This window comes from Mastomys coucha, unplaced genomic scaffold, assembly GCF_008632895.1.
Source record: "Mastomys coucha isolate ucsf_1 unplaced genomic scaffold, UCSF_Mcou_1 pScaffold16, whole genome shotgun sequence".
Classification (NCBI taxonomy): domain Eukaryota; kingdom Metazoa; phylum Chordata; class Mammalia; order Rodentia; family Muridae; genus Mastomys; species Mastomys coucha.
Window position 1 is genome coordinate 43,399,224 of NW_022196898.1, and position 20,857 is coordinate 43,420,080.

The 20,857-nt window shown below is 52.0% G+C and overlaps 1 protein-coding gene and 1 long non-coding RNA gene across 5 annotated transcripts in view; one reads left to right on the forward strand and one right to left on the reverse strand.

Moving 5' to 3' along the window:
* Positions 1-547: 547 nt before the first annotated feature.
* Adamtsl4 (ADAMTS like 4) lies at positions 548-11,905 on the reverse strand. 3 transcript variants are annotated; one of them, XM_031374833.1, is made up of 18 exons: positions 11,771-11,905; positions 9,285-9,499; positions 8,932-8,989; positions 8,325-8,662; positions 7,592-8,186; positions 7,267-7,369; positions 6,319-6,455; positions 5,701-5,905; positions 5,310-5,482; positions 5,097-5,208; positions 4,810-4,995; positions 4,520-4,649; positions 4,071-4,275; positions 3,684-3,860; positions 2,123-2,320; positions 1,841-2,020; positions 1,447-1,591; positions 548-1,306 (listed from the first exon to the last, which is right to left on the reverse strand). In XM_031374833.1, exons 2-18 carry the CDS (start codon positions 9,314-9,316, stop codon positions 1,170-1,172), a joined length of 3,111 nt encoding a protein of 1,036 aa, XP_031230693.1. In that variant the 5' UTR covers positions 9,317-9,499; positions 11,771-11,905; the 3' UTR covers positions 548-1,169. The 3 variants fall into 3 exon arrangements, with proteins under 3 accessions (XP_031230693.1, XP_031230695.1, XP_031230694.1); XM_031374835.1 differs by lacking the exon at positions 11,771-11,905 and adding an exon at positions 11,633-11,729 and having other exon boundaries at positions 9,285-9,382; XM_031374834.1 differs by lacking the exon at positions 11,771-11,905 and adding an exon at positions 11,633-11,729.
* Positions 11,906-17,559: 5,654 nt separating this feature from the next.
* The window catches only part of LOC116093422, a 4,695-nt gene continuing 1,397 nt past the window's right edge, over positions 17,560-20,857 (forward strand). Inside the window, exons 1-2 of one of the 2 annotated variants that reach the window (XR_004119711.1) lie at positions 17,560-19,036; positions 19,152-19,205. This is a non-coding gene — a long non-coding RNA (uncharacterized LOC116093422). Of the gene's footprint in view, positions 19,206-20,857 lie in introns of both variants that reach the window. The other variant, XR_004119710.1, reaches the window with a different exon arrangement.

A 20,857-nucleotide genomic window follows, 5' to 3' on the forward strand; every position in this document is an offset into this window, starting at 1 on the left:
CGCAGTCACAGAGTCAGGCAGGCCAAGCTCCTAGGATTCTGCTGAGCCAGGGGAGGGGGCAAAGTCCCCAACAAGCGCACCCCTGGGAAGCCGTAAGCAAAGCCTAGCAGGGAAGTAAGTGGGTTAAAGAGAAGACATGGCCAGAGCAAGAGAACCTGAGAAGCGGCACCCATGCCCCACGCGCACATGCACACATACACACGCCAGTTTAGCCCTGGATTGAAAAGTCCTGCTGCATTCCGAGAGACTACAGGAAGAGCCTACCCAAAAGCCCACTACAGGCTCTCTGCTGGGATCCAAGCACTCATTACTGCTCCTAAACTGGGAAAAGTAGTGACCTCTAGTGGCCAGCGAGCCACCTGCAGTTCTGGGGTTGGGACAGGATCTCAGGCCCTTGAGCCAGACTGGGCCAGGTCTGCAGCTCACTGGAGTGCCCATGAGGATCACACCTTCCTCCCATCCCTAAATGCTACTCCTCTTCCCACACCACTTTCTGGCCTCGCACTGCTCTGATGGTGGGGTCCCCATTGCAGATAAGAAGAGCGTGTTTCTTATTTGTCACAACCAACTTTAATACAAAATAAATTACTTCTGGGGTGGGCATCATCTTCAGTGTGAAGTGGGGACTGGGGCCAGGGTGTCTTATGCTGACGTTTCTCTTTTTCACCCTCAATACTGGTCCAGGCTCTGGAGAGGTGTAGCCCTGCCCGGGGTAGGGAAGCAGTGGCCGATCCCCACCCCTGCTAATTAGGGAGGTAGGAACACAGAGACTAGACAAGGCAGGGATAGGAACAACAGGGTACCTTAGAAGAAGTGGAGATTAGGATTGGGGCACAGAACTGGAACTTCTGGGGGAGACACTCTCTATGTAGCTCAGATTAGTGTGGAAATGTAACCTTGCTTTCCAACCCCAGCCCAGAAAAGCATGAGGGATACAAGCACTGCCCTCTTGCTGTCTCAGGCTGCTTTTGAGGAAGTGATAAACATACACAGGGGGCAAACACCCGGGTAGGCCAGGTACACTTCTTGGGCTTTATCACACTGTAGGTCTCTCACCCTAGAGGATCCCTCAGGCAAGGCTGAGACCAGGTGAAAAGCCAGAGGATACAGAGTGGGCCAGTCAACGGGTGGCCCAAGAAAACCACGGAGAGGGTCTCTGGGACCCCATTTCAAGCAGGCTCTAGCTGGGCCTGCTCCAGGACATGGGCACAAGAGCGGCAGCAGGTAGCTGTGTAGTAGGGGTAGACGCAGAGCCGGGCCTGTACCACCAGGGGGCAATGTGGAGAGCTGTCCTTGCATTGGTCATCTGAGGACAGAGGTCAATTGTACAAGGCAGGACTGACATCATCCCTCTGCAAGTGCGGTACCCGTTCCCACCAGCCCTTCTCACATCTGCCCATATTCCAGCTACATCCCCTCTACTGGGGTGGGTGGGAAGCGCTCTACCTGGTCGCTGGTTGCAGGGTTGGCTGTTACAGGGTCGCTTCCTGGAAGGTCTCAGGTGAGGAGGACATCGGGAGCCGAGAGTCTGATTGCCACTCAGGCACTGGACTTCCCTCATCTGCACTCCTCCCTGGCAGGATCGAGAACACTGGGGAGACCATAGCCGTCTGATCAGATGTCTGAAGTTCTCAGGGATGCTCCCCAGACCACCCGCTTCTTCTCTGAGGGACTGTGGGACATTATAAGATCCCAAACAGAGAGGGTCCCCCAAGTCTACAGGAAGTAGGACAACACAAAAGCTCAACTGGGTTGTCTTGGGTTGAGAGGGGATTGGCTGAATGCAGGCCTCTCTGCTACAGGCCCAAAGGAGAGCAAGGCAAGGGAGCCAGGCACTCACCGGACTCCAGAGAGTGGAGAACCATCGGTCCTTACAGGCCTGCCCCTGACAGGGTTGCAGGGCCGGAGGCCTGGGTAGGTGAGAACAGTTGCTGGGAGAAGTCACGTTGAACTCTGCCCCCAGTTTGGACACACAGATAATGTCTCTGTGCTGTGTGCCAGACCCACACTCTGAGGAACACTATGTAAGGGAAGGGAAGAGAGATCACTCTTCAGTTAACAATGTGGGGACTCTCCAGGACTGGTTTCCCTCCTGTCCCCCATCTCAGAGCCCTCAGCTGACCTCACTCCAGGGCCCTGTATACCAGCGCCATGTCCTCTCACAGGGTCCTAAACTGCAGGCACGCATATCGGGAGGGCGGCTTCTGATAGGGCAGCCCTGTTCGGTGCTTCCTGCTTCCGAGTCCCCCTGAAGGGTCTCCCCACTCCTAAGGCAGACCACAGCGCGTCTCTGGATTCCTGTCCCGCACTCGGCTGAGCACTGTTAGGAGGGAGAGTGGCCTGTGTGTTGGGAGGCTGCTGGTGACTGGCCCTGAGGTGGGGAGGCCCCACATTCCCACATCCCCAGAGTTCAGGAATGCCCCCCGGGGTACCAGCCTGGGAGAGGACAGACAGACAGCTGGGTTCCAGTCTGAGATACTTAAAGTTATGATCCTCTGGTTTCTACCTCTTGGGTGCTGGGGTTACAAGTGTGTGTGGTTTATATGGTACTGGGGAGCAAAAATAGGGCCTCATACGTGCTAGACAAACACGTATATACAAACACATGATACCGTATTTACTTATTTATTTGTATAAAACCTATTGTTTCTGTATGTACGATTCTTTTTAAAACAGGGTCTCTTTATGTAGCTCTAGTCACCCTGGAGCTGGCTGTGTAGACCAGGCTGGCCTCAAACTCGGAGAGATGCTCTTGTTTCCTTCTGCCTTCCTAGTAGTGGGATTAAAGGTGTGTGCCTGGGAGTCCAGCCTGTGTGAAAGTACAGGTGCCCACCATGGGATCTAGGGCCTAACTCAGACTGTCAGGCCTACCAGGAAAGGAGTTTCACCTACTGAGCCATCCGGCCAGTCGCCTGCTGTGTTTTGCTTTGTTGTTTTGTGTGTATGTGTCTGTGTGTACCACGCATGCCCACAGAGGCCAGAAGAGGAAAGCAGCTTTCCTGGAACTGGAGTTAGCCGTGACTGTAAGTCATTTGATGTGGGTACTGAGAACTGAACTCAGGTCCTCTGCCAAAGCAGGAAATGCCCATAACCACTGAGCATGTTTTCTTTTTTCTTTTTTGTCTGGTTGGTTGGTTGGATTTTTGTTGGTCATGTTTTTTTGTTTGTTTGTTTGTATGTTTGTTTGAGGCAGGGTCTCTTTTTTGTAGCCCTGACTAGCCTAGGGCTAAAAGTACTGCCATATCCAGCCTGCATTTTTTTTTTTAAAGTCAGATTGAGGGGTGAGTGGGGCAGTGGTGCACGCCCAGCACTTGGAAGGCAGAGGGAGGCATATCTGGTCTACAGAGGCTAGCCTGGTCTACAGAGCTAGTTCTAGGACAGCCAGGTTATACAAAGAAATCCTGTCTCAAACAAAAACAAAAACAAAAACAAAACAAAACAGAACAAAAAGGTTCTACTGCAGCTCATATGACCTGGAACTCACTAAGTAGCCCAGGCTGGCCCAGCCTCCCAAGTACTAAAATAACGGGTGTGAATGTAGATTTTTTTTTTTCCACTGATCTCTGAGTTCCCAAGCTAGGCCAAGAACAAAGTTTATCAAGGCTGTGTTGGACAGGCTGTGACAATGTGGCCTGGGGTGCAGTCACTAGGGAAGGCAGATTTGTCAGAAGTGTAGGACCAACCTTAGAACTCCAGTCACTGTGGAACCAGGCTGTGGTACAGGGGCCCATGTCACAGGCCTCTCTGCTGGGGGGTGGCGGGGGCCCGGAAGCACACTCCTGCTTGCTCACTTCATCGCCATTACTTCCAACACACCGAACTTGCCGGCTCCTCTGACCACGACCACAGCGCACAGAGCACTGAAGGATGAGATACTGGAGGCGTCAGCCATCCTGCAGCCTTGCTTTCTACAGAACCAGGGCTTCACAGACTGAGGGAGCTGAGCACGGGGCTCCAGGCATCTATCTGATACTAGGGTTCCATAGAGGTCTTGTTTGTAAAGTTTCTGATGACAAGGGGGAAAAAAGGTGGAAATTCTTTGGAGCCTACTTCTCAAGGGTCCTCCTCACCTGGCTCCAGGGAGAGCTAATCTCCCAGTGGCCACAGAGGTGTAGCTGACAAGGCTGGGTGATGTTGGGCCGGGGGAGATGTCCACAACGCTCTGGAGGTACTGAGGAGCCACCGCCTCCGAATTCCTGTCTGCAGAGCAGCTGGCGGTGCTGGATACCAGGGCCGCAGGATCGGCTGCAAGATGTCCACTCGCCAGCCTCCCAGCTGTGGGTGAGGAGAGGGAGAGATGGGGGGAGATGTCTGTGGGTGACAGACTGGGACCCGCATAGGAGAGGAGTCATGTTTCACACTCTGGGAAGGAGGCTGCCCGGTTTCCTTAGAGTCGGGCATGCGCCTTTCTAATCTAATCTCTCCCTGCATCCAGGTGCTGTAAGAACCTGAGAGCAGGGAACAAGTCCAGGGCCACTGTGTTTTAAGTGTCTTAACCCTCCCTGTGGGCCGTACTCACTATGGGGGACATGGGGGTCCATGGCAGGGTTCAGGGGAAGCTGGAGGTCTGGCCCCAACAGCACAGCTCTGTTCATCCAACTCCTCTCCTGACTCACGGGAAACGCAGAGGAAAACGGGGCGCCAAACGCCTGAAGGGAATAAGAGGGCAGCCAGGGGAGGCAGGAGGGCTCAGAGCCCTGATCCAGTGAAGTTCCAGACACAGGGTCCAATGCAGCCTCACGGTCCAGGATATAGAATCTATGTAGCTATATAGAGAACAGGGATTAGGGCTGAGGCGTGAAATCTCACCTTTGCCACAGGATGCTGAACACTCAGAGTGCCCCACTTGCTTCCAGTATCCGGCCGAAGACCCCACGGCTGTCCTGACATGAGTCGGAGGAGGGACTTGGGGAATCCGCACCTGACGCTGGAGGGTGCCTGGTGCCCGAACTGGGCGGGGGGCTGAGGGGAGTAGGGGCTCCCCCCTCAGCATCTCTGCAGGGAAGTCCAGGGACCAGATTAGATGCCTCCCTGGTACCCTGGAGCCCTGTCCCTGCCTCACCCTCCTTTTCTGGGTCTGGGGATCCTAGTTTTACCAGGCTGAAGCTGAAGGGCTGGAGGCTTTGTAGAAGGACTCTCTAGGACAACAGGAGGGGAAGAGATGACATACTGATAAAAAACACCTGGGTTGTCCTCTTGAAAGATCATCTGAGGAGGGAAGATCACAATGGTTTGCTCTACCCTAAGGGCCGTCCCTCCTTCCCTAAGGATCTAGTGCCCGCCCACCCCGGCTCCCATCCCAGGCTCACATAGACATCCACAGGTTGGGTGGTAGGGCCTTCTGCTGACAGGCTCTCCCCCTTGCCTTCTTCCCGAGGAGGACGGTTATACTGGAAGACAGTCCCAATGGCTGAATAGGACCCTGGAGGATCCACAGCCCAGTTCCCGTTGATAATGGAGCGGCCCCCTGGCCCTCGAAGTGCTGAAAGACAGTTATCTGAGCTGAGCGATAGTGGTACTGTCTTCTGAAGCCTCTGTGCCCAGGAACCTAGGCCGTCCACCTTCCTCACCCTCCTCCAGGCTTGGGAGAAGGCTGCCAGCCTCTTCCCATTTGGCTTCTGCTCTGCTGAAAAGGTGTGTAGAAGGCAGATCGAAGAAAAAGGATGGACTGGGGCTTAGGACCGAGGTCCAGTTTCTCACCTAGGTAATTGGAACTGGGTCGGAACTGGGATATGTGAAGATGGGAGGCCCCCGCAGGGATCCACAAGATCTTCTGATAGCCCAAGGGGCCCCCTCGGTCAGTGAGATTTCCCGAAACCAGACGACAGGTGGAACCATCACCCCCACAGACTCCACAGCCATCCGGACGCCTGCCAGAGCCAAGGATCCCATCACAGCCGGGGCTCTGGGGAGAGTGAGGTGAGGCAGGGGCCACACAAAAGCCAGGCATACCTCACACCTGGCCCTACTCCACTTAGGGCCCTCAGCTCACCCCTGCCCCCCACCCCCCGCCATGCCTGAAGTCAGTATTCTCTGAGCTTCCCCATCCTCACCATGTTGGAGGAGCTTTAGCCAAGTCTGGTGGCATCCCGCCTACAACCCACCCTTACTGGGCAGCAGAAACTCTCCCTTTGGCCACCTCAGTCTGGTGTTTTCACTCTTGTGACAATTAAAGGAATGTGTATGTATGAGTGTGAGTGTGTGTGTGTGTCTGCGCGCGCACATGCGGGCGCGTGAAGGTGCACATGTTCAAACCAACACCCTGGCCTCCCTCACCAACACCCTACCCTCCCTCACAAACACCCTGCCCTCCCTCACCAGGCAGCGTCCAGCCACACAAATGTCTAGGGATCCAGGCTGACACAGGGTCCCGTCCTGCACCTTTTCAGTGTGACGGACATAGAATCGGAAGCCACGAGGACGGCAGTTCAGTTCACAGCGCTGGGAGCCTTGAACTGAAGGAGGACATAGAGGCTAGTTAGCTGGGGCTCCCTCGAGGAGGAAGCCCCTGAGATCCCTGACAGCCGTTCCACCTTTACAGGTGGGGGCATCCTGAAGTTGCCACGGGAGGGGGAGGGGCAGCTTCTGCGCTTAGGGAGCTTCTGTCTTATGTTTTTGTTATGCTGTGTGGTCTCCAGTCTGTGAATTTAACTGATTCTCCCATTTCATTCTCCTAAAAAAAGGGCAAAGTTTTGCACCTGGCCATCAAGGAGGATTCTTGTTGTTTCATTTTAGGTGTGTATAGGATCGGGGTGCTCAGGTGAGAGAAAGAGGTCATCTTGCAGGAGCGGGTTCTCTCCTTCTACAGTGGGTTCTGGAGACCAAACTCAGGTCATCAGGCTTGAGGCAAGCTTCTTTATCCACTGAGCATTCCTACCATCCCTCAAAAGGGTTTCTGACACCTATGATCATGAGCTCATAGCTCATGAAGGTTTGTCTTGATGCGGAGCTGTCGTAGCCACAAGTCCAAGTGGACAGTAACTTGGGAGCAGTGGAAGACAGTGTCCTGCTGGAACCAGCGAACAGGTCACATTTCACGCCCCCTGCCGGATCACAGCCTAAAGAGCATCTCTAGACAGCTCCCCCTCCTGGCCGCCTCCTGTCCTGACCTCCCACCCATCACTTCCCGTAAAAAACGAAAACTCCTCTCGGTCTGAGCTAAGTCTCTGTCTTGGCCTGAAAAGTGAGACACTAGGAGGGGGAGAGGGGCCGCCCAAACCTGAGTCGGCCCTGCCGGGGGTGCAGGGGGAGGACTAGAAACTGCACCTTCAGTGAAGGGCTCCCACTGGTACAGCTGGCCCATGAATTCCTGGGAGTCAAAGGCAGCACACTGCAGGGCCCTGGGGTCTGGTTGCTCAGGGGGGCAAGGCTGAGAAGGCAGATACACAGGAGTCAGAGCTGCAGAAGAAACCTGGGGTGTGGGCCATGGCCAGACTAGGGGTTGGGAACCGGTTGGTCAGCTCCATAGAAGAACATCAAGGCCCCCGCCCTGAAGTCAGAACTGCCACCCTCCCATCCACATCTGGCAAGATGAGGACACAGGTCAGGGAACAGTGAAAGCTTAGGCCGCAAAACCCGGAGAACAACTCACCTCTTGGATGCAGGCTTTCATCTGTTCGCTTTCCCCAGAACAGTTTGGAACGGGACGACTGGGAGCAAAGAGGCTCCAGAGTGGGTTGGAGTCTCTCGTCAGGGGCAGCCAGCCATCTGGGGACCTGTGAGGACCTGGTGGCCTCCAGTGTCTCCTGCTCTGCTGGCTCCAGGTGACAGGAGAGAAAGGAGGTGGGTGTCTCTCTGCTCCCTGGGGTCTGCTCCAACTTCCCTGGGAAGGTCCCTGGAAAGACCTCCTGTCTCCAAAGGAGGAGGTGGGTGCAGGGATCCCCGTGTCAGAGGGAGCAGAACTGGTTCTGGGGGGTACTTCTGTCTGAGTGGTTCCAGACCTTGGAGTTTCAGCTGAGGGAGAACGGGGCCGGGTACGCAGTTCAGGGGGCTGCATGTGGGGGCCGTGCTTTTCAGAGGCCAGTTCTGTGCTTGGAGGCTGGGATGGAAGTGTCTCTTCCCCTGTAGAAGAGTTCTTGGGTTGCCCAGGTTTGTGAGGATGCCTGCGGCTCCGGTGCAGAGGCAAGGCAAAAGGCACTCTCCCATAACCGAACATCCCTGGTTTGATAGGGTCTCGAACCCGGAACCTGGGAGGATGTGTAGACTTAGGCATCTCTTAGCCTGTCTCCCCAGTCTGCTTCCTGAAAGATTGGTCTGCAGTGCTGAAGCCCCTTACCCCTTTCTATCACACACCCCCCCAATTCTGCTCTGCCTCAGAGCCTCACCTCTGGGCCCCTTGAGGCTCCTGGGTTTCCTCTCTCCCCACTTGAGAAGCAGGACCTCGAAGAGGGCCACCCCTTCCCCGAGGCTGTGGTCTATACAGAGACTGGGGATCCCGTGGAGTCTGGGGTCTGGAGCCCTGGCCCCGGGGCTGGTGGGCTTCTGGATGTCTTGGGGGTCGGGGAGGGAGGGACAGGGCTGGGTGTAGTTCACATGTTCGGCTCCTGCGCTGCACCCCCACCCCACAGGGCTGGGAGCAGGAGGCCCATCGGCCCCAAGGTCCCCAGAGGCCCTCAGGGACCTGGCCCTCTTCTGATGGTGGCTGATGAGAAGGTCCAAACAGCTACAGAGGGGAAAAGGTCAGAATTAGTGTCTCAAGGTTCAAGGGTTATTAGTTGTCCAAGGTCACATTTACAGGTAGGGCCAAACTTCAGCCTTTTTTGGGTTATTTGACTAAAAGAGAGAGAGTCAGCAGGAAGACTGGGTGGGCCAAACCTGATACAAGGGGCTGAAGTCTCCCAGTGGGAATGTGAAGCCACCCTACAAGGGAGGCCAGGGCACAGTGGAGGGACCCTGGGCAGGATAGCAGTGGCTCACTTGTCCCCGGCTCACCTCCTGATCCTGGCAGAGCTGAAGGAGAGGCAGGAGCACCATTACACACAGCCAGAGCCTGCACACCGAGGGGGTGGGGGACGTCAGAGGGAGCCAGATGTGTTACGACATTGTCTGCCCCCACCCAGGCTCTCCACATCCTGGTTGCCAGCTTCTCAGGAAGCCGAAGTCCCTTGTCACTTGCCAGACCCCCCCTTTTCTCCCTCCCTCTCCCCTTTCTCTCTTCCCCAAACTCACAGGCATCCACCTGCCTCTGCTGGGATTACAGCTGTGCACTGCTCCCTCCAGCCCCTTCCCTGCCCTAACCATTAGAGACAGAGCTGTTCCTATCCACTGCTACCCCTCTTTCTTACCTGCCCAGCCAAGTCTCCATTGCTCTTCCCATGACTGCCCCTGGGCTAGGGAGCAGGGGACAGGGTAGCTACTCTGGCATCTGGGTGCCGAGGATGCTCTGAGGAGGGAGGAGCATGGTGTTACCCCTCCAGATATTTTGGGGACTGAAGGGTTGTCTCAGCACAACACCAACAGCCAGGAGGTGTGTGGGAGGAATGGTCCACCCCTTTAGGACCTAAGGGTGGGAGCAAGAAAGGACGTCGTCTTTGTCATCTGCTGAGGAGAGGGTGGGGGTCTGACCTCAGCCTCTCAGTTCAGTTTAGTCTCCTCCCTATGGCCCAAGACGGACTTAGCTCCTCTGGAAGCCAAGGAGAGGCTGTGTGTAGGCAGCTTGGGCTCAGCTTGGAGCTCTGCTAGAGCTCCAGGGCCTAGAGGAGGCAGGCTATGCCAGGCACCCATGAGGGGCCAGCCAGAGGCCTCCTGGCACCAGGGGGTGGGGACCCAAGTCTTAATCCTACACTTGGGATGGGGGAGCAGGAGGATCAGGAGTTCAAGGCCAGACTGGGTGACATGGGACCTCTATCTCAAAAAAAGAAAGAAAGAAAGAAAGAAAGCCAAGCACTTCTCACTAAGCGTTTGTTTCTTACCCAACTCCCAGCCTTTTCTTCCACTTTTAACTAAGCTCCTTACAGAGGAGGAACAGGCTCATACGGGCTGCCCCAGGCACTTTTTGTCCAAAGGATAAACTAAGTGGGCTAATGGCTTCATCCTCCCTATGGGTGCCAGCATCCGCAAGGCATTGGCTCATGGTGACTTAGCTCACATACAACTAGTTTTCTGCTTTTTTTGTTTTTTTGTTTTTTTTTCTTACAATGCTCAGCCAAAATGGCTGGGGCACCTAAGAAGGAGAGATGTAGCCATAGCAGCCCATGCTTCTCAGGCTCTCCTTTGGGCATCCCTGGAGAGTCCACCCTTAAGTCTAGCCATAAACACTGGGTAGCAGGGATCATCCATACCTGTCCTCAAATCTTGTCTCTCCCTACCCCCAGCCCCCAGCCCCTTCCTTCTCTTTGAGGCCCTGCCTGCCCACACCCCTCATCCCATCTTAGCTCTGCTTTCCAGGAAAAACACTGTTTCTGCTGGATCTGAATGGTACCCTGAGAAGAATCCAAGGATTGCTGGCCAAAGTAGGCCAGCCCAGGGCATGCAAAGGACAGAGAAGGGGCAAAGCTAAGTCCTGCTTCCCCTCCCTGGGACCCCAGGACTTGGGAATTCGAGGAGGAGATCAAATGGGCTGAGCTGAGTTGTGGGGGCTGGGGAGGAGGTAAAAGCCACCCCCTGGTTGGGCCAGCCACTGAGTCCACGACTTCTCTGATGGAAGAGTGGCCATGTTCAACCCACTCATCGGCCCTCTGCCTACCCCGCGGGACACAACCTGTCTCTTCTCCGACACAACCTGTTTCTTCTCCGATGCTGGTCCCCTCTCCACCTCCCTCTGCTCCCGCGGTTCTGTCTCTGATGCCTCTCCGTGGTCTACCCAGTACACATAATCCTGTCCTGAGCTGGTTTTGGCAGCTCTCTGGAGAAGTGAGGGGTGGGGGGTGACGAGAGCTCCTGGGGCCAGGGCCAGGCCTGGCTCCCTCTCTGGAAAAGTCCACCCCACCCTCCCCTGCATAGGGGGGCAGGAGCTGACACCCCCTCCCTGGACAAATGTATGCTTGTTGTCCTTTTTTTCACGCCCAGGGTGAGGAACACAGAGGTTGAAGGTGGGCATCCTGAAGTCAGGGTGGACCTTAGCTGAGCACAAACCTATGCTGCTCCTGGTCACACCCCCTTCTGGGCCAGTGACACCAAGGAAAGTGACCTGCAGGGAGCTAACCCCGTCACCCCAGCCTCACCTCGGGCAAATGAGCCAATGCGAGATGGAGGGGGTGGGGGGAAGAGTTAATAAAGGCTGGGCTAGCAGAGGAGAGATGCTATCCTGTCAGAATGCCTGGGTTTTCACGGGATCCCCCCCAAACCATCCCGACAGGTGTCTTTTCCCTCAACCTCTCACAACAGGCTGAACTGTGCAAAGAGCACTCACCCGCATCCCTCCCGGACACCCCATTCCTGCGTTCCCAGAGTGCAGGCGTCGGGGCGCATCTCCCCAAAGCCCCTCCGGGGAGAGCGGGCAGAGCCGGCATGCAGGGAGGTCCCGGGTATGTTTTCCAACTTCACTATGTGACTTAATAGGAATCTTGGCGCAAGCCCTAGCCTGGGTGATGAGACCCGGAGTCCCGGGACCAGACCCCCTCCCCAGGAATTCGCCTCAGGGTCCCCTGTTCTGAGACAGTCAGAGCCCAGGCGGGGGTCGGGGAGGCTCTACCTTCTCTGCGCCCGCTCTCTCCAGCTGCCTCCGGTGGCGGCCACCGCTGCCCGGAGCCCCGGGACAGCGCCGCCCGCGGCAGGCTCCGCCCCACGCCACCCGTGCCCCGCCCGCCACGCGCCGGCCTCAGCCACCCACCCCGGGCGCCCCGGACGGCTAAAGATCATGCAGCCACTCTGCGGGCACTGTTCCCGCGCCCACCCTGGGGCTCGGGACCCCACCGACTCTGGCAGGGCGGCCTTTGGGTGGAGACTGTCCTCAAAGAACCTGGGCTAGCCGCGGACCGTGAGCAAGGGGATTTGCAAACTGGACCCATGTGGCCCTGCGCAAGCTCAGATCCGCCTTGCCCAAGCCAAGGCCCTCTCCTCCACGCAGCCAATGCCATCGCCTCCGCGTTTCTCATACTGGGCAGTGAACCATGTGGCTCTCTGATGGCCAGGGATGGCTGTGAGCCTCGGTTTCTTCATCCATAAAATTTTACACCCTGGAGCTTAGCGGAAGGAATGCACGCTGAATTATGAGTCAGACAAATTTGGATTTGAATTTCAGCTTGAGCACTTGCCAGCTCTGTGGTCTTTCATGAGCACTTCAACTTCAATGCGGCAGTGTCGTCTGTAGAATGGGAGGATCTGATGTGTATATTAGGCTTGGAAATGTTCATCCATCTCCATGTGGAAGAATGACTGAGGAGGGATAGAGAAGGGACGAAAACGGCTTTAGTGTTTTATGCTTTTTATTCTAGTCACATTCTATTTATATATCTTTTGTGGATTGTTTGTTTTTCTTTGCGGCAGGGTCTCAGTAGCCCTGTCTGGCTTGAACTGTGTAGACCAGGCTGGCCTCCAAGTCACGGAGATCCACCTGCTATTTCTTTCTGCAGTGTTGGGATTAAAGGCCTGCCTGTGCCATGCCTGTCCAACCTCGTAACTTCTTTGAAAAACAAAAACATATAGGTTGTTCGATGCTAGGTTGGTCTACAGGGTGAATTCCAGCCAAGGCTGGGGGAGAGGGAGGGGAGAACATATAGGGCATGGTAGTGCATGTTTATAATCTTAGCATTTGGGGGGAGGCTGAGGCAGGAGAGGAGAACCACTGCAGGTTCAAGATCAGCCTGGGAAACCTAGCAAGTTCTAGGCAAGGTTAGAGAGATGGCTCAGCCATTGAAGGCCAGACTCATCACCAATGTCAAAACACTCGAATACAGAAGTTCTAGCAACATTGTCTTGTAACCCATAAAAACAGCAGAAGCCCCTGGTGCCCCAGGGTTAAGGTTTCTTGGATATCTCTTGCACTTCGTGCTGAGGGTACAGAAGCTAGTTAAAGTCCTTAAGGCTCCAAGTCTAGTTTGAACAGATCCTGCCAGTGAGAAATGACCTCTTTGCAGTTAAGGTGTTAACTGTGGAAGCAGGGTCTATCTCAAAGGCAGTGGGTGTGTATACAAAACAGTCCTGTGGCTGGGGGTGCGATCCTGTGCTGAAGCTGGGCTTAGCATGCAGGACGCTCTGGATTCCGGTCCCAGCAGTTTCCAGCCCCCGAACAAGGAAGAAAGGTATTGTTTGTTATTTAGACAAGATCCTTCGACTGTAGGGCAGGTTGGTGGGAAACTTGCTATGTAGGCCAAGCTGACCCCAAATTTGAACTTCTCTTGCTTCAGCCTGATTCTGGGATTTACAGTATTAGGATAATCCAGAATTTTAACTTTATTTGAAATTTAACAATTTAACATGCATTTTATTTATTTTTTTGGTTCTCAGCAAATCCTTCCATTCTCTTAGGATAAGCAGCTCCACTGGGGTCTCTCTTTAATCCTCCCCAGTTTCTGTATCTGTGTTCCTGAAGAACCTGGGAAAGCAATGGGTTAATGCCCCTCTCTGGAGGTGTGGCTTCTCTAAGGACCTCTCCTGGACACACAGTCCCAACCTAGTGGTGTATTTATAGAGCTGTTTTCTCAGGGAAAGCCCCTTTGCTCAGGCCGGTGCATAAGGGCGGATGATCAAAGGCAGTCTGCCTCGTGGGGGAGGGAAGAGGCTTTTAAGCCAGGCAGCGTTCACTGCTGACCCCGGGCTATCGGGCTGACCCTGATTATCAGCAGCACCTTACCTATAAGGACACCAACCATAGGACAGGCAGGCTCTACCACCTGAGGGTGGGAAGGCAGGGGAGGGGGAGGATGGGAGGAGGGAAGGGCTGCCTTTGACATTTTAGCTGCTGAGAGCTGAAGGTCACAAATACTCTTTTCCATTAAGAAATGGCTATGTACCAAGGAGCAACACAGCTGTCGACTCTCTGGACTTGGTGGTCTAGGGAGCTTTCTCATGACTCAGCAACTTGGGAAGGGTAAGTTTAAATTTGTGGATCCTGTCTCGAACATAAAAGGCTTTTCTTGTTTTGTTTATAGAAAGATTATATAAAACCTGGGCCTAGTGGTTCATGCCTACTATCCCAGTATTTGGAAGCCTGAGGCAAGAGGATTGCTCCAAGTCCAACCTAGGTTACAGAGTGAGTTCTAGGCCAGCCTGGGCTAGAGTGAGACCCTATCTTTAAAGAACAAGCTAAGGAGATTACTCAAGAAGTCCACTCAAAAGCATCTCTAAGGGAAGGAACAAATTGAAGACAAAGGGTGCTGACCGATTTGGGTGTGGTGCTGCATGCTTGTAATCCCAGCACTTGGAACTTGGAGGCAGAGAGATTGGAATATATACTGTCGCCAGCCAGCCAAGGCTATTTTATTCCATAAGGCCCAAACAGACAACAAAACCACGCTGAACAGACTCTGTTCAAATCAGAATGTCCCTCTTTGCTAGCTAGCTTTCAGAAGGTGCCCTGTAGGCTGCTGGGGCAGACATCAGTGGTCCTACCCTGTGGGTAGGGTAGGGACCCAGTGTGGGTCCCTTCATGCTACAATACCAACATGGCAGGAAGCTCTGCCTACAGGTGCACTAGCAGGGTAAATAACAGCTGTCTGGTGGGAACTGAAGCCTGGTATTGTAATTCTGGTGGGAAGCCCATGCCTCCCCATAGGCCCTGGGGGTGAAGCCTGCCCTTGTTATTTTGCTGAATGAACATGCTCAGATTATTCTCTGCAGTTTATGTTGATGCCCATGAACTTAGGTCGATCTCAGTCTTGGTCAAAGAACCTTGTTTTTGTAGTGGGTGGTTGTCATTGCAGAGATACACCCTCAGTTGCGTTGACCGGCCAGACTGAAGGGATCCTGCAAAGAAGTTGAGGCCTGGCACCATGAAGAGAGCCTGTGAGAGGCTATTAGCGATGCCTAGTTGCTTCGGAAGACCCCAGCATATTGTAAATGCCAGTACCATGGGATGATCACCAAGAACAGGAAGAGCAGAGTGGAGTTAACCAGAACCTAGAAAGCTACAGAGCTGGAGAAATGACCTAAGCCCTTTGGAGAAGCCCAGAAGATAATGTGTGGATCCCAGACACAGGAAGCAGGAAGCTTTAAAGTTGAAGTTGTGTTAGAGACCCCAAGATGTTAGAAATGTCAGAGCAGTGGGCCATCTGCTGAGGAAAGCTGCTCACAGGGAGTGGAACCAGCCCAAGGGAATGAAGTATGAATGCCAGATCTGCCAACAGCAGTCAACAAGGATGAAAGGAGCGTGAGACCTGAAGAGTGCCTTGGCACTACACATGGAGGGGTAGAGTTTGCAGTTTGCCCAGCTGGTTTTTGGTCTTACTTTGGTCTAGTATTTCCTCGATATGATGTTTTGGAATGTTAATGTATAGCCTGTGATGTTGGCGGTATGGTTGTGCTTTTGATGAATCTCAGAAGAGACTGACCTTTGAACTTTTAACATTGTTGAGACTGTTAGAGACTATGAGGACTTCGGACATTGGACTAAATGTAATTTTTTATTATGCTATGGCTAGGTATGGCCCCTATAGACTCATATGTGTGAACAAGCCTATGGGAGCCAGGGAGTGGAATGTGGTGGTTTGAATATACTTGGCTCAGGGAGTGGCTCTATTAGGAGGTGTAGTCTTATTGAAGTAGATGTGTCCTTGTTGGAGGAAGTATGTCACTGTGGGAGTGGGCTTTAAGACCCTCCTCCTAGCCAGTCTTTTCCTGTTTGCCTTTAGAACAAGATGTAGAACTCTAAGCTCCTCCAGTGCCATCCCTGGCTGGGCACTGCCACACTTCCTGCCTTGATGATAATGGACTGAACCTCTGAACTTGTAAGCCAGCCTCAATTAAATATTGTCCTTTAAATGAGTTGCCTTGATCATGGTATCGCTTCGCAGATTGTGGATACCTTAACTAGAAAAGAAGTTGGTATCAGGAATGGGGACCTTGTGAGTGATCAGCCCTATGTGGAACACCTGTATTAGTTCATTCCCTTGACCAAGATTCAGGAAGAATGTAAGAGGTGGAGGGCAGGGAATAGTGCTGGAAGTCCTGTCTCCTGTGTGTTACAGTGACTGTCACAGTCATGAACTCACAGCATGGCTACTTATACAAGATCAAGCCATCCAAAATTCTACTGTTCTCTCTCTCTCTCTCTCTCTCTCTCTCTCTCTCTCTCTCTCTCTCTCTCTCTCTCTGTCTGTCTCTTCCAGAACCCAGGAGACAGAAAAGCAAGAAGATCTCTGAGTTAAAAGATTATTAGCCTGGAGTTCCAAGACAGTCAGGGCTACACAGAGAAACCCTGTTTAGAAAAAAGAAAGAAAGGAAGGGGGAGAGAGAGAGAGAGAGAGAGGAGAAGAAGAAGAAGAAGAAGAAGAAGGAGAAGGAGAAGGAGAAGGAGAAGGAGAAGGAGAAGAAGAAGAAGAAGAAGAAGAAGAAGAAGAAGAAGAAGAAGAAGAAGAAGAAGAAGAAGAAGAAGAAGAAGGCTTAGTACTTAAAGAGTACATACTGCTCTTGACTTGTGTTCAATTGCCAGCACCCACAGTAGACACTTTACAATCCCCTGTGTAACTTTAACTCTAAGAAATCCAACATCCTCTTCTGGATTCTGTGAGGACCTGTCCTCCCACGTGAACAAATCCACATTCATACACAGACCCATACCTATATTCATAATTACAAAGAAAATACAAAAACAAACAAAAAAACCCAAGGGCCATTCAGTGGTGCCACACAACTTTAATCCCAGCACTCAGGAGGCAGATGCAGGCAGATAAGTTTGAGGCCAGCCTGGTCTACATAGAGAGTTCTAGAACAGCAAACCAAACAGTGAAACCCTGTCTCAAAAACAAAACAAACAAAACAAAATCTGAGGGGGTTGACAACAAACCCCTCAGATTTACTAATAACCCCCTCAGATTTACTAATAAACCCCTCAGGTTTACTAATAAGGAGTTTCAGAGAAGGCTCAGCAGCTGAGAGCACTGTGTACCCTTGCTGAGGATCCGGGCTTCCGGGCTCAGTCCCACCTGGTAGGTTATCACAGCCTGTAACTCCAGTTCTAGGAGATCCAACACCCTCTTCTGGCCTCCTTGGACATGAACACCAGGCACACATATGGTGAACTTACATACATACAGGCAAACACTCATACATAAAAATTATGTATATATACCTATATACATATATGTATATATGTATATATATGTATATGTATATATATGTATATGTATGTATGTATATAGGTATATATATATTTTTTGTTTGTTTGTTTGTTTTTTGAGACAGGGTTTCTCTGTATAGCCCTGGTTGTCCTGGAACTCACTCTGTAGACCAGGCTGGCCTTCAACTCAGAAATCCACCTATCTCTGCCTCCCAAGTGCTGGGATTAAAGAAGTGCCCTACCACTGCCCAGCAAATATATATATATTTTTAAAGATTTATTTATTTATTTTATGTATGTGTGTACACTGTAGCTGTCTTCAGACACGCACTGGAAGAGGGTGTCAGATCTCATTACAGATGGTTGTGAGCCACCATGTGGTTGCTGGGAATTGAATCAGGACCTTTGGAAGAGTAGTCAGTGCTCTTAACCACTGAGCCATCTCCCCTAAAAATCTTAATGTTATCTTAATGATAGCAACAACATGCCCTCTGGATTTAACTCAGTGGCCAAGCTTAGTGATAGGGCTTAGCGCATACCCATCCAAGCCCCAGGTTTGACCTCCAGCACTAAATCAATAGTAATTTAGCAACAGACAAGTATTTGCTCTGCCTGGGACCCTTGTGAGGGTTTGTACATATGTCACTCTGTCTTGTAGCTCTGTGCAGTGATGACTGCTACTCTATTTATAGACATGCAAACAGCAACGGTCCTAAAGCAGAGCGGGATGGCCTGCCCACGCCTGTAACTCTGACACACTCCATCCCCTGAGTTCAGGTTTGGGAACACCCTGAAACACTTGAGAAGGGAACCAGTTTGCCAACCAGCCTTTCTTCTTATTTAAAATTTACTTGTTTTTACGTTATGTGTGTGGGTGTTTTGTCTGCGTGTATGTCTAGGCTCTGTGTGCATCCCTGGCATCTACGGAAGCCCAAGGAGGGTGACAGATCCCTTGGGAATGAAGTTACAGAGACCTGCCACGTGGCCGCTGGGAATCAAACCTGCGTGCTCTGCCAGAGCAGCCGGTGCCCTGAACTGAGGAGCCACCCCCTCAGCCCCACTCTTGCTCTTCGGTTTTCTAATGCCCTGAACTGACGAACCACCCCCTCAGCCCCACTCTTCAGTTGTCTAGGCAGGCCCTGTTATCTGTGTGTATGTTTGTCCTAGGCCTCAAATTTGCTATGACCCAAAACCCCAAATATCTTTGCCTCTACTTCCCCAGTGACAACTGTGGGGCACCTTTCAGCATTGTTGTCTACATGTCTTGTGTACAAGCAAACCTTTTGAGAAATTCTGATAATCTCATTCAATCACTTTTTTCATGCATAGAGTATCTGTAATCTTAGCACTGACTGAAGCAGGAAAATTGAAGGTCCAAACCTTCCTGAGTGACATAGTGGGTTTAAGTCTGGTTTGGTGTTACATTAGACACCATATCAAAGTGAATTATCTTCTAGAATGTTATCCTTTCTCAAGGAAGCACTGGTGCCAGTACCGGTATATACAGTTAGAACCCCAGAAGGAAGAAATCTGAAACTGTCTGCCTCCGGTGTGTAGTCATGGCCACCATTTCCTGAAAGTCTGTCCTTTGTCTTTCCCCCTCTTGGAGTCATGGTTTGTTCATCTCTGTTCTTCCACAGGCAATGTTCCATTCATAACTGTGACACACCTGACTGGTCACTAGCCCTGGTTTCCTGGTCCTGTCATATTGTCACACTCATCGATGATGCCCTTCTGACCTTAAAGCTTTGGCTTGACTCAGCTCCCTCCCTGCACTGTTCTGGAAGGAACTGCCACCTCCTGCTGTTCTCTTCCCAGGTGCTGGGAAGGTAGACCCTCTACCATGTGTACTCTGAGTCTACCCACCTCACCTGGCACACAGTAGGTATCTATTATGTGGTGTGGGATGAGCCCAGAGGCAAGAAGTGATAAGTGCTTCCTAAACAACTCTGGCCACATTCCAGCACTTTCTGGCCGTTGTCTCATGCCATCGTAGGTGAGCTGGTTCTTGGCCATTGAAACAATGAAGAAACAGGACGTGATGTATTGGGTAAGATGAAGACTGAAGTGTGGATGGGTACCCTGGACTCCCAGCTGCTCTCTAAAGTCCAAACTTAGTCAAAAGCTCCAAAGCCAGAGTTCTTATTGATTTTATCTCTATATTTTCATTGACTAGTGTCTTCCAGCCAGGCCCAGACAGCCCCATGCTGAGTGTGTTTGCTTGCTGACAGGGTTCTTGGAACAGGAAGTACATACTTAGGGCATTGGATGGACTGACCACACATGACCTTGATAGGCGTTAGGGTTACACAATCATCTGCACTATGGCAATTAAGTTAAGTGTGTTCGAATGCTTATAAATCTCCCTACATTTTTTTTGCTTGGGAAACAAGGTCACTAACTAGAACTTCTGGATTGGACTTCTAGAAGGTTCTCAGCTGATTGGGAAAGTCTCCCAGATGTCTTTGGTGTTGTCTTGACATAACTATTTTACAGAATTTTGAAAACGTATCGTGTGTATGAGTGTTTTGCCTGCATAGGGATGTACCTGGTGCCCATGGAATTCAGAATAGGAATCCCCTGGCAGTGGAGTTGGCCACCACATGTAGGTATTGGGAATGGAGCCCAGGTCCTCTGCAAGAGGAACGAGTGTTCTCAACTTCTGGACCCATCTCTCCTGCCCCCATTTTACACAGTTGATCAAATGGTATAGCTGTGATGAGGTAGGGGACTAAGCAGCTGGGGCTCCTCCTGACACAAGCCACCATGGAGCCCTATCCCTAGGGTCTTCATGAACAAAGTAGCCACACACATTATGGTTGTCTGGCTAGGAAGCTCATTGTACCCAAGACTGTTGCTTAGTGGCCACTGGGCTTGGAGACACAGGGACAGTGCGTGAGCGGGAACTTTGCCTCTGTGAGGGCTGTGATCCTCAGCCCTTTACGCTTCGGCTTCCTCCTCTATGAAGTCTGGACTATTAACAGAATCCAGTGCATCTATTCATAGGTTGTCATAAAAACTAAAAGAGAAAGCATGTGTGGGAAAGCCGTAGTCACCTACAAAAATAGCACAGTGTTATTGTTAATGATGCTATAAGGACAAGACCATTTCTAGCTGATGTGCCACTTAAAGTTGCCTGTCTTGACACTGGGCTGTGGGTGCCCTTACTGCTGCCAGCATATTCATATGCGTTCAGGCTGGGTGACCATGATGATCAGTAATACCCAAGCTTCTGTACAGGGATTCTAGGATTGTGTGTGGCTATCTGGATGGAACCTGCCTTCTACTTTTGTTGTTGTTTTCTGAGACAGGGCATCACTATAGATCCCAGCCTGACCTTAAACTCCTCCTACCTCTGCCTCCTGAGTGCCGGGATTAGGGGCATTGGGCTAGGACCTCAACCAACTGGATACCAGGGCTTCTAAACTTAGCAGGTTTCCTGGGCTGAAATCTGAGGTTACTCTGGGCAGAGGAGTTTGAATGGCTTCTGAGGACAGATGCTCTGAGAGAGAGAGACGAGATCATGGAAGGAGGGGTGGGCACTGCCGAGAGGTGGGGGAATCAGACTGTGGCCTCAAAGTGTGTTGAGAATACAGAGGAACCCATTGTCTCCTTCTTCAGCCTGGAACTGCAGTTAACTGCAACCACAGCTGAACTGTGACCAATTCCCAGATCAATGGCAGATGCTGGAATAAGCGGGGG

Coding starts and splice junctions, on each gene's coding strand:
- Adamtsl4 (XM_031374833.1), bottom strand. CDS start 9,316: ATGGGAAGAGCAATGGAGACTTGGCTGGGCAG. Junction 7,370..7,591: donor TGAAAGCCTGCATCCAAGAG/GTGAGTTGTTCT, acceptor CTGCCTTCTCAG/CCTTGCCCCCCTGAGCAACC. Junction 5,906..6,318: donor GTGTGGCTGGACGCTGCCTG/GTGAGGGAGGGC, acceptor CACTCTCCCCAG/AGCCCCGGCTGTGATGGGAT.